Raw genomic sequence first — 12,127 nt, 5'->3', positions numbered from 1 at the left:
AGTGGACCCACACCAGTGACTGTCTACCATGTTGTCCAGATTAAGGACAACCTGGTCTCTGAGGCCATGCATCTCTATTTGCAGATGGGTCCACACCAAAGAAAAGGGCAAGCCCCTCATGCTCAGCCCTCGCACCAACAAAGTAGGTGGACCTACCTTGTGTTGGGGTTTTAAGACATGGTGACGACAGCCCGTTTTTGTCTTGATCAATGTTAATTATGTCATTATGTGAAGAATGATTATTTTTCTCTGTGTGCCTGGTAGGGGTGGGGGAAAAAATCGATTCTGTGTAGTATCGTGATATTTTGTTTGCTAATAATGTATTGATACAGGGACAGCAGAAATCAATATTTTGTTACAAAAAAGGTTTTTGTGCTCTGACTTCAGAGCATGTTGATCAGCTCCTTTTTCTGAGCAAGAATCCTGACATTCCTTCATTGTCCAAATGTGTTTAACTTTTTTTGGCAGCAATAAACATGACAGTTTACTTATTATAATTTAAGACATGTTTTATTTTAATTAAGTTAAAAACTTTTTTATTTAATGTAAAATTATATTTTGTTTTAATTTACTTTCAAATTCTTCAGTTGCTGAAGGGGCTGCATAGTTTTCATAAATTGCATAGTTCAGAATAGCTATAATTGTACCAGATGGTTGCATTCAATTGGACTAGACTAATACAAACCGTTCAGTTTGTCAACAATAAAACTGACTGAAATGAGAGAAAGAAGTGTGAGACTTTGTTATTAGATAAAATGAATATTGATAAAGTTTACCTTTATGTACAGAATCTGAATATCGCAAAATATTTTAAAAAATTGCAATAATATCGTATCGTGCGTTAAGTATTGTGATAATATCGTATCGTGGGATGTATGGTGATTCCCACCTCTAGTGCCTGGACAGAAAATAACTATAATGAATTGTTGAAATGTTATTGTTTGGTTACAGTGTCCAGAAATGGGTAGAAATTTACTGCAAGATGTCATAACAGTGGTTATAATGTAAGCTTTTAAATTTTAGGCCTGCATATTTTCCACAGGTTTAAATGCCATACTCTATCCCACTGCAGATGACAATATCTGTTTATATTTCAGACAAAGAATAGTGGGGAGCTAAGCTTGTTTGCAGTGTGACTGATATAAACGGGCATAACCATTTTTAGTAGTCTGCAACCAAAATACAAAAGTTGTAAAACAAGTTTATGCTTCAGTTATTTGTATTCCCATATCTGTAGCTATTGACTATTTATGATGAATGGTGCCTGTCTGTCAATGCCTTTCCAGCACATTGTTATTTGGCTGCTTTCTGAATTTTTCTTTAAGGTATTTGTGAAGTTTCGCTGTCGGTTTTAAAATGCTCACAGCAGGGTATCTAGCAGTGCGCATACAAGTGAGACAATTAAAGTGTTGTGTATTTGCTAAATTGAAATGATGCTGTGAAGCATTTGGCTTGTAGGGTTTGATTTTTCAGGAGGTTTGCCAACTACTGAGAGTTACAAATGATATTTGTAACATGAACATTTTGCTGCTTGAGGTGATTTGACCTTTTGCTAAACTTAGCCCATACCAGATAAATATAGAAATTCCAACCTACATGCAAACTGGACACAGACCAGCTGACCAGTGGTCCCACAAACTGGAATTTCAACTGTTTTTTTCAGCCAGTTTTTGATCTCCTGCATAGCTCCATACTTGATTTAATAATGGTTTGTAAAAGCAGGCTTGCAATGAAGACTGTATATAGAAAAACACTGATATAAAAGGCCTATAGAGCTGCTTTCAGGTCTGTCAGTACTCCCCTCCTCCCTGACTACCTCACAATACAACTAGCAACCATACCAACCAAGCACTGCCAGACATTATATGGCATGCTGTAATCTAAAGTTAACGGCATGGGCAAAATGACTGTAATTGGCACCCATTAAAAATCCTGAGTGGGAGTCCGAGAGTTTGCAGGCATCCAGGAAAAGGACACCCACATACATAACTGAGATAATAAGTAAACAGCATTATATAAAACTTTAAAAATTTTATTTTAAGGTCAACTTGAAATTCTTCTTGCATTAAAAGTCTCAGTTTCTAAACGAGAACATGCCAGCTAGTTCTAGATTACAAATATAAGAGCAGTACTTGATGTGACTTGCATCAGCAGTGTACTGTAGCAGTAAAGGTCACTGTGTTTGAAATGTAGTCTGGTATGACTTTGTTAAAAGGGCTAGGATCTCAAATTCCTTCACCCTAAATGTAGGTATGAGCTGTGCAGGGCAAGTGTTCACTGTACAGAATGTATTAATACCTATATCCTGTATATTCCTGTCTTGGAAGTGTTGAAATTGCATTTTCTAAAGTGCTAATCATGGGCTTGCTCAAGATGGTCTTTCATAGGGAAGTGCTCAGCTGCTGAAATCTTATAAAAATGTTACTTTCAATTTTATGCAAAAGGACAAATGCTAGATTAAGGTGTTTGCAGCATGTGGCATTGCGCTGAAAGGAACTGATTGGTAGAGCTGTGTGAAGTGAAATGCTCTATCAGCATGACTCAGCATTTTTCGAGGGGAGCCCCAGCATTCATCATTCTGACAAAATAATCAGCCCCCTTCTGCAGCCCCAGGCATGGCGGCCTCTTTGTTACGCCCATATTTCAGTCAGATAGGAGCTTATAAATGCATGCACACATGCTCTTGTACACTGCAGGGACATGCAAACAGATTGCATCCACCTCTCACCTCCCCCATCCTCTCCATCCTCCATCCTTAAAAATTGGGGTGTTTCAGCCCACAGTGGTCTTCATTGGTTTCTTTGAGGCTACTCCTCCTCCTCCACTACTACCCCCACTCTCCGTCCGTCTTTGTCCTGCTGCAAAATTGCTTTCGTTTAGTTTTTCTTCATTCCCTCAGCCTGAATTTATTTCTGTAAACCCTGAATAGGTAAACTCAATTAAAGGTCCCATAATGAGGCAGTGCACTGTCTAAACAAACTACATTACAGTACATGAACAGTTAGTCCAGAAACTGCTATATTTTATAAAGAACAGGACAAAAATGTGGTATGCCTTAGCCATGAGTAGGGGGATGGTTGACATAAACAAAGCCCTGCCCCCCAATTACAGGTCGCAGGAGGAGTCCTGTTTTTTATGGTTTGCCAGTAAATTTCACAAAAACGGTCCTGTTAAGAAATGGCTACAGCAGACTTTAATGTCAGACGGTTACAGGAGGTGTTGCGTTAGTACTTTTGGCGTCCCAAGTAGAGGTTGACATAATAGACGCAATATACAGTAGTGTGCAAAAATCTTGACTAGCCCATTATTTCTTAATATTTTGCTAGAAAAATGGGAACTAGGTGGAGCAATTTATTGAAGCATGTGCATATTTACATAAACATGTCTTTTAAACACAAGGCCACCTTTTATTCTATAATACAGGCTGAACTCTCAGACAAGTTTTCTTTCAATTTCTTTAAGTAGTCTGAAGAATAAAAACAACCCTGACCACACAAAAATACCCCTCATATTATTCATGAGAGTGCAGGCAGGGTGGAGGCAAGTGTCAGAGGTGATTTGTGACAGAAGGATAGCAGTAAGAGTGAAAAAGATGGTGGCGAGACCTGTTGTGTGTGGTTTGGAGACGGTGGCAGTCAGGAAAAGAAAGGCAGAGCTGAAGAAACTAAAATGTCATGTTTTTGTGTTCCTCCACAGGGTATGGCCTTTTCCCTTCAGGAGCGTCAGATTTTGGGGATACATGGTCTGCTGCCTCCCAAAGTGGAGACTCAGGAAATTCAGGCCCTGCGCTTTCAGAAAAATCTCAAAAAGCTGCACGATCCCCTGGAGAAGTAAGGATGCATTTTTCTTGTTGTACTGGAAAGCGTAAACATGTTTTTAAATAAAAAAAAAACGAGCATTTGTCTTCCTGTACACAGCTTAACTTTTCTTTTTCCATACAGGTACATCTACCTGATGGGCATCCAGGAAAGGAATGAGAAGCTTTTCTATAGGGTGTTGATGGAAGACATAGAGGAGCTGATGCCGATTGTTTACACTCCCACTGTAGGGCTTGCCTGTACGCAGTATGGACATATCTTTAGAAGACCAAAGTAAGGCCTTAGCAGATAATTTGAGTTTTTAATGTAGGTTTTGTTGCTCCAGTCCTACACAGCCAGGTTTTTTGTCGCTGGGAGAAAATCTTCCAGAGGTGTGCAGAAAAGCTTGATATGGAAGAGAAGAGAGATTGCTACATGTCTTGACACAGCATATTGACAGCCAGTTCTGAAGGCTATATCCTAACAAGGACAAATAATACTGTGTTCATGTCTGAGATTGTCTATCCAAATATGGCTAACACAGCTCTTATCATCAGTCTAAAGGAGCAGGAATGTTATGTATGCAAGATCCTATTGATTCTTCTAAAATTAGGACAGAGGCTCCTTTCAGGCGAGACCTTTGAGACCTTACCGAGTGGAGGGAGACCTGCTTTAGTCAGGAAAAGCTCTTATGTGTTTTATTTTTGACGGCAGGCGTATTGAATCTTATGCACATAAGGAATAGCATAAATTTGCGTCACCTTACTAATGTTAAAAAGTGGTTTTATGCTGACGATGCATTTTCTTTTTCTGCTTAGTTAAAGTTATGATTTTATCACGATTGCTGCAATAGTTAAACTGTCATCCTGTTTATCTCTCTAGAGGCCTGTTTATCTCCATTCTGGACAGAGGACATATCCGCTCCATCCTTGACAACTGGCCAGACACTAATGTTGCAGTAAGTCTCAAAATCCTCACTATAGTAAAACCTTTTCAGATATTACATTGGAAAAAAGTCTAAAAATATGTCATAAAGATATAACAGTTGCTTATAAATATGTCAAATTTTAATCTTCAGTTTTCCAACTAATGTGCTTCCTCAATCTCTTCTTTGTGTAGGTAGTAGTAGTAACTGATGGAGAGCGTATCTTGGGATTAGGGGACCTGGGTGTTTATGGAATGGGAATACCTGTTGGGAAACTTTGCCTGTACACTGCCTGTGCTGGCATCAGACCTGAGAAATGTCTCCCTGTGGTGATCGATGTTGGGACGGATAACGAGGTAGGAAGGCTAGGTGTTGGTTTTTTGTTTTGTTTTTTTCTTTCTGTTTATTGCATGTGTGAGAGAAGAGAAATATAATAACTGTGTTTACTTTGGCTTCTCATGGTTGCCCTTGTCCTCCCGTTAGACTCTCCTTAAGGATCCGCTTTACATGGGGCTGTACCAGAAGCGAGACCGCTCCCAAGCATATGATGATCTCATTGATGAGTTCATGGAAGCTGTCGTGGACAAATACGGGCAGGACACGCTGATCCAGTTTGAAGACTTTGGGAACCACAACGCGTTCCGCTTCCTTAGAAAGTACAGGGAGAAGTACTGCACCTTCAATGATGACATCCAAGGTTCACACATAACCCCTGACACAGCACAACACTTTGAGACTACTGTAGTTAAATATGTGCAGATAATGTCTACCTTGTTGTATGACCCTGTTGTCCTAATTCACATTCAGGTTACACCACACAAAGTGCTTAACTTACAGTTTTGTGTTTATGTATTTTTCCAGCTGATTCAAAGGCTCAAAGTTTAGCAGTATTTACAGATCGGAGTATTTCCTAAGAACAGTTCTATGAGATTTGCAAGTTTAGGCCCATCCATACAAATGACTTATGGCCTTAACTGTTAAGTTACTGGAGCTGCTTCTGAAAGTATCACTGCTTTATTAGAGTCCACCTGAAACTCAATGTAAATTTTTATTGTTGGATTAAATTACTGTGGAGCATTTCAGAAATCATCTGTTGTGAGTGATGCTGAAATAAGATGCATTCATGAGCTGTTTTGTTTGAAAATCTTTCTGATTTTAGACAAGTTATCATGAGTGTTTGGATGTCTTTGAGGCAGAGACTCAATTGTTTACTCTTCTGTTTGTCTACATGTTTCCAGGCACTGCGTCTGTAGCTCTTGCCGGTCTGTTAGCAGCTCAGAAAGCAGTTGGCAAACCCATCACTGAACACCGGGTGCTGTTCCTGGGAGCAGGAGAGGTAAGCTGATATTCATCCTTTTAATCAATTGAACTTCTCAAGATTTTTTTTGGGTTTTTTTGTTCTCTTGACTTTGCTATATGAAAGTCACGTATTTGAAAATGGCAAAAAAGGCACAATTGGAAGAAGCGTAGTGTTCCCGACTGACCACAAACAGAACAAAAAACCTGAGGAGTTGCTCCATTGTCCATTTAGAGAATAATCGTTCATGTTTTCTTTGTGTAAAATTTTTTGTTTTTATTTTATTGTTTATTCATTCTTTTATTTATTATTTGGTAGGCTGCCCTTGGAATTGCCAATCTGATTGTGATGGCCATGATGGAGACGGGAATGACCCAAGCTGAGGCCAGGAAGAAAATCTGGATGTATGATAAAGATGGCTTACTTGTAAAGGTAAGTGTGTGACACAGGAATTTATAATAAGAAAATGATACAATTTTGTCTACTTTCCTGGCTGGTCCACGGTCTAAACAGTCAACGGCATTTTCACTGAACAAGTGTTGATTAGTAATTGTGTCTAATGTGTCACATGTGACTCCAGGGCAGACAGCAGGGAATGGACTCTAACCAGGAAGCATTTATCCATGAGAGTCCAGGGGATGTACAGAGCTTCCTAGATGCTGTCAATGCCATCAAACCTACAGCTATCATTGGTGTGGACCTTTAATTTTTTTTTTTTTAAATTTTTGTACTCATGTAATTGTAGCCTTGTAGCACTGCTTGCCAACCAGAAAGAATTATACAAATATCTATTTTATTAAAATATTGTTTGTTAATAATAAACAATAAACTCAGTCAGTTACAAAAAGGTTGTAGTCTTATTTCAGACCTTCTTTAAACAGTAATAATAAATCAGTCTCTCCTTTTTTCCAGGTGTGGCAGGAGCTGGACGTCTGTTTACCCATGATGTCATCAAGGCCATGGGAACCCTTAATGAACGGCCAATCATCTTTGCCCTGAGCAACCCAACCAATAAAGCAGAGTGCACAGCAGAGGAGGCCTACACTCTGACAGATGTACACATTTTTTTCTAGGCTTAACTTTTTTCCTGTTTTTTGTCTTTTTTGACAAACTCTTAAGTTATGCATTTAAATTGTGTTTTTCCTACCTCATCACCTCTCAAGCTTTGTTTCTGTGTCTCACAGGGAAGATGTCTTTTTGCGAGCGGCAGCCCTTTCGGTCCAGTGACTCTGAGCGATGGTCGCGTCCTTACACCAGGACAAGGGAACAATGCTTACATTTTTCCAGGTGAGAGGGAAAAAAAAAATTGATTATTCATTATTTACATTAAATGCAGCACTCTTAAGATGGTATGAATTGCATTACATCATGCAAATTTGAATGCAGTATGTTGTAATTGGTCTTCATGCATTTCAGGCGTGGGCCTGGCTGTGATCCTGAGTGGAGTGAGACACATCAGTGACACGGTTTTCTTAGAGGCTGCCAAGGTCTGAAAACACTACTAAATATTTTTCTACCTGTTCTTTATGTTCATCTTTAACTTTTCCCTCACTCCATCCTGTATTGTCTTGCTGACTCTTTCATGTATGCATCTTCATACAGTTTCTTCCCAAAGCCCATAACCACCCTTATATCCATCCATATATACATAACACTATTTATTACATATTTACTTTTTTACAGTGGTTTGTATATTTGTACATTTTATATATTTTTTCTCTGTTAATACTGTTCATATGTATATAGTGCTGCAGAACTGACCCCCCCCCCCCCCAGCATGTTTGCACTGAGTAGGAGATGCTCTGTATCTCATTGTACAACTGTATAGTGACAAAAGGCATTCTGTTCTTCTATTCTATATTCACTATATGCTCATCTCAGCCCTGTTTAACCCTTCGATGCCTCCTCTTCCCTCTCTTTCTAGACTGGCATAACAGATGAAGAGCTTCTCTTTGCTGGGCTGCATTTGATACATTAACACTAATCAGTGCAACAGATGATCACTGTGCTTTGTTGCCAGTGTTTTTGTTACTGTTCAGTGTCAGAAACACTGTGATTTGCATGGTGTTAATAGTACTAGAAGGGGTTTGATTAATTTTGTAATTACAACTGGCCAAAAGCACATGACTAGTGTGGGTAGACAAACAGTAGTAGTAGTTTTGTCTGTTTTTTGTGACCTAGAAATTTTTCTTTATTGTAAAAGCAATCTTATGTTCCTTTCAGACACTTGCAGAGCAGCTGACAGATAAAGAGCTTGCAGAAGGCAGACTCTACCCTCCTCTGTCCAACATCAGGGAGGTCTCTGTCCAGATGGCTGTCAAGGTAAGCCTCCTCCAGTTTAAATTTTGGTTATTGTCAAGGCCAGTTTACATATTAACAGTCTGCAAGTAATAATCTCTGTGTTCAGTGGATTTTTTTGAAAAAGAAATTCATGCCCTGCAGCCAGACAAACTGTAACATAACCTGTCAAACACTATTTTCCTTTTGGTCAAAGTCATCTTGTTGTTCCTGTGTCACCCCTTACGTTTGGTCAGTGATAAATTTTCTCTTTCCCACTAAAGGTGGTGGAGTATCTCTATGCTAAAGGCATGGCGTTCCACTACCCTGAGCCAGTGGACAAGGACGCCTTTGTACGAGCTACTGTCTGGAAGACCGACTATGAATCTTTCCTGCCGGACACCTATGATTGGCCAGGTGTCAACTTTAGCCCCAAGTCCATCTAGAAATAGGGCACATTCACTGTGGCTCATGTCATAATGGCCTTCTCTTCCTTTTTTTCTGCTTTATACCTAATCACAGATTTTGTAAGATTGCCTTACTTTAAACATATGCTTAAAAATAGACCACAGTAGCCATGCTGCTACATTTTCACCAAACCAGTCTTATTGGATCTGTGAACAGTCAAAGTGGAAAGTGAAGAGAAGGGCATTCAAATGAGATCAGCCATTCTCATTTTAAATTACACTTCTCCATTATGTGCATAATGTAGAAACCTGCACAAAGCCAGATGGCCACCTGGTGGTGGAAATGGGCAGTGGTTACATCAATTTTCCATGCTGCTCCATCAAAAACTCAGCACTAAATTTGCATAAATTTCATGATTTTTTTTTCCCATTAATTTTTAAGATGTTATTGTTTCACTGTATCTGTAATCTAATAAGGACTAATCTGTCATTTTGTTGTGTACATTTCTGATATAGCTGTCTTCAGTTAGCACGCACAAACTCCATTCTTCACTTGTACTCCGTCTTCTAGTATTCTTGCAAGCTTGCAAGAAATTACCTCAATTTCATAACATTTGGTAATATCCAGTATGTATTTGTGTATTGCCTTTGTCCACCTTAAATAAGGCTCTGGTCAGTTTTCCTCTTCTCATTAATACCCAGTATAAGACATCTTGCAGAGCAGAGGACTAAAGAGGAGAGCCTTTCTGTTAGAGACAAACAAAGACCGATTCACTAAAATTGAGATTTTTTTTGACGGGAAAATACATTAAAGTTATATATTAAAAGAAAATGTAGGCAGACAACCTTTTAACATCCACTCCAGCCTTTTATTTGTTTGATTAATTGTGTCACCTAATATTTATTTCTTTGAATTCATGTTGTTTTGTATTCAACTGTTTTGAAAAGCCTCTCTTCAACACTCCTTAAGGAATGGTCTTATGAAGAATGTATCCCATAAAATGAACAATTTTGCTTAAGTGTTATATGAATACTTAAGAAAATATTTGCAGTATAAAATCATTAGATACTCATTTATGTTGTTAAATGTACTTTTTTGGTCTGATGCGTAGTGTGTGGCATTGAGGTATGTTGGTTTTACTACTATTGTTTCGTCTGAGCAGACTGTACAAACTCACAGGCCAAGCTTCGTCAGTGTTATGATCCACCACGAGGTTAAAACACAGGTTATGTATTTTTACACAAGTGTTCCTTGTGTAATAAGTCTGTTGTGACTCAGTCAAGTGATGTGAACTGTTTGAAAATAATATTGGCATTAGAAAATAGTGACTGAAAAGCCCTGGTTGATTAAGTCCTTCGTACTGAATAGTAATGGTGCCTAAGCACTGTATAGACTGGCAAAATATCTTTGTGATAAAGTGCAAGTCGGCTATACAGGGTACAAATCCACGTGTCAGTTTGATGTACTGTCCTAATACCAGTAGGACACACTGCTGACCATTAACCTGCTGAGGTTCTCTGTTAGCGCTTTGTTTTTGCTCAGTTCTGTGACAAATTGCTGCATTGTAATAGCAAATAAACTAAAGGTATACCACAGTGTTTCTTGTAAAATGCAGGATTCAATCTATGCTCTGATCATATTTATAAGACTTTAAACTGCTTTATGACAGGAGCATTGGCAGCATTGCACATTGGTCTTCAGAGATGTGTGTAAAAATGGAGATGGTTGACAGGTTAAAGAAAGAAAATGAGTATTTTAACAAGGAGAGGGCACCTACATCAGGATAGAAGTGCTTCATGGTTCATATGCAGTGAATGCTCCCTGTAACCATGCCAGCAAAAAGCCGCCTTCTTTTTCCTTTAAATTGTCATCCATCGATTTACACTGTAAAACTTTAACTCAAGGACCTTCCAACCGCATACATTGAAGTGCCTGCACAAATTACAGTGTCCCTTCATAGTCACTCCCATGCCTCATTATGTTAACCATGCAGATAGCCACACTATAATTATTGACATTATTGTTTTGTTATGAAATGGTGTAAGTGTAGCATTGAGCGTACAGTGCTTTCTCTAATAAATGTTAGATTTAATGCAAACTTTTCAGTGGTTTAATGATATATGTAAACACTGTAATGCCATCGGTGTGTTGCTCACATGTTAAGATGTTGTTGACTGTAATTGTCCAGTTTTGAGTTTTTGCTGTTTTGTTCGATGAGTGGTTAGTTCATGTGACTCTTAGTGGTTTCAGTATTCATAAGTATTCCCATGCAGTCTGACACTGATTTTTGGTGCAGTCATGTTTGTTTACCAGAGTGCAGTATGTTTGTGATGCTTTATTATACTTGAGGTGTGAAAACTCCAGAATAAAACCTATTTTTGCATCGGCTCCCTTGTCTTTCAATTTTTTTTTTATTTATTTATTTTTTTTTATCCCATTTATTTTTCTTCTTTTTCTTTCTTAACAGATTCATCTGTTAAACTGATTTTAACAGGCAGTTTACTACAGTGACCTCCTTTTTGAACCCTTACTGAATTCTCTCTATATTCTCACTATAATTTAATCCTGTTGATACCAAAGTACGTTCGTCTAAACAGCTAGCTGTGTCCAGTTGTTAGGAGGACGATGCATGAGTCCGCTTTGAGTCAACAACTGGAATATATTTTGTGGACCACTTAAAGAGGACACTAACAGTTTTCGTGGCTGCGTTACCGAATGCATCAAATTGTAAACATGCCAACTTACCAGCCCAGGACTGCATGCTGCTTTGAGAACAATAAGACTTGGATCACTACTGATCTTAACTGCTTAATAAAAAGAAGAAGAAAGCTGAAACAGGAGAACTGAGGAGAGTGCAGCCCAACTTAGGGGGAAAGCTGAGGAACTGTTAGGACAGGAGGAAGCTGGAGGATGAGCTCAAGCCGAACAACATAAGTGATGTGTGGTGTGGAAAGAAGATCTCTGGGTTTAAGGTGACAGCCAGCCAGTGAGCACTCTATGGAGAGAGCAAAGAGCTACACAGATTCTTTAGTTCACAGCTTTCTACTGCCTTCTCTACTACACACTCTGGCCTCCACACACCCTGACTATCTTCACTAATTTGCACTTCTTTCTTCAAGTGAATTCTGTAGATAACACCTCCACATCGGTTAAACACCTGTTTGAGTGTGACTTCTGGCCAGATTAGGAGACAGCCTGAGAACCAAAGCAAGGCTGCTGGCCCTGACAGCATCAGACCTGAGGCTGTGACGTCCTTTGTTTTGAAGAAGTACAGGTACATGGGCATCAATACTGACAACAAGCTGAACTGGAAAACCAATACAGAGGCTGTATACCAAAAGGGGGTGAGAAGTAAGCTGCAGAAATGATGGTGATACTCTTATCACTCAGTCGTGGTGGGCCCAGCACACTCTGCTGTGGTCT

General features: G+C 39.0%; 1 protein-coding gene and 1 long non-coding RNA gene across 2 annotated transcripts; both read left to right on the top strand.

Moving 5' to 3' along the window:
- me2 (malic enzyme 2, NAD(+)-dependent, mitochondrial) lies at window positions 1-11,091 on the top strand. Its single transcript, XM_085179509.1, has 14 exons — window positions 1-142; window positions 3,697-3,830; window positions 3,942-4,091; window positions 4,680-4,755; window positions 4,917-5,078; window positions 5,206-5,419; window positions 5,961-6,058; window positions 6,338-6,451; window positions 6,600-6,711; window positions 6,932-7,074; window positions 7,204-7,306; window positions 7,436-7,506; window positions 8,243-8,341; window positions 8,581-11,091. The coding sequence occupies exons 1-14, from the start codon at window positions 29-31 to the stop codon at window positions 8,740-8,742; spliced, it is 1,752 nt and encodes a 583-aa protein (XP_085035635.1). The 5' UTR covers window positions 1-28; the 3' UTR covers window positions 8,743-11,091.
- LOC146506651 (uncharacterized) lies at window positions 145-3,500 on the top strand. Its single transcript, XR_014877122.1, has 2 exons — window positions 145-251; window positions 896-3,500. It is a non-coding gene; the product is annotated as an uncharacterized LOC146506651 (long non-coding RNA).
- Window positions 11,092-12,127: the final 1,036 nt, after the last annotated feature.

This window comes from Neolamprologus multifasciatus, chromosome 12, assembly GCF_963576455.1.
Source record: "Neolamprologus multifasciatus chromosome 12, fNeoMul1.2, whole genome shotgun sequence".
In the NCBI taxonomy this organism is placed as follows: domain Eukaryota; kingdom Metazoa; phylum Chordata; class Actinopteri; order Cichliformes; family Cichlidae; genus Neolamprologus; species Neolamprologus multifasciatus.
Note: the sequence above shows the minus strand (reverse complement) of the source record. Positions and strands in the feature narration are given on the sequence as shown.

What these genes read in the sequence shown, in the direction of transcription:
- me2 (XM_085179509.1), top strand. Translation starts at nt 29, where the DNA reads ATGTTGTCCAGATTAAGGACAACCTGGTCTCTGAGGCCATGCATCTCT. An exon ending in AGGCCTACACTCTGACAGAT is followed by an intron (nt 7,075 to 7,203) that starts GTACACATTTTT and finishes TGTGTCTCACAG; the next exon opens with GGAAGATGTCTTTTTGCGAG. An exon ending in TTTTCTTAGAGGCTGCCAAG is followed by an intron (nt 7,507 to 8,242) that starts GTCTGAAAACAC and finishes TGTTCCTTTCAG; the next exon opens with ACACTTGCAGAGCAGCTGAC.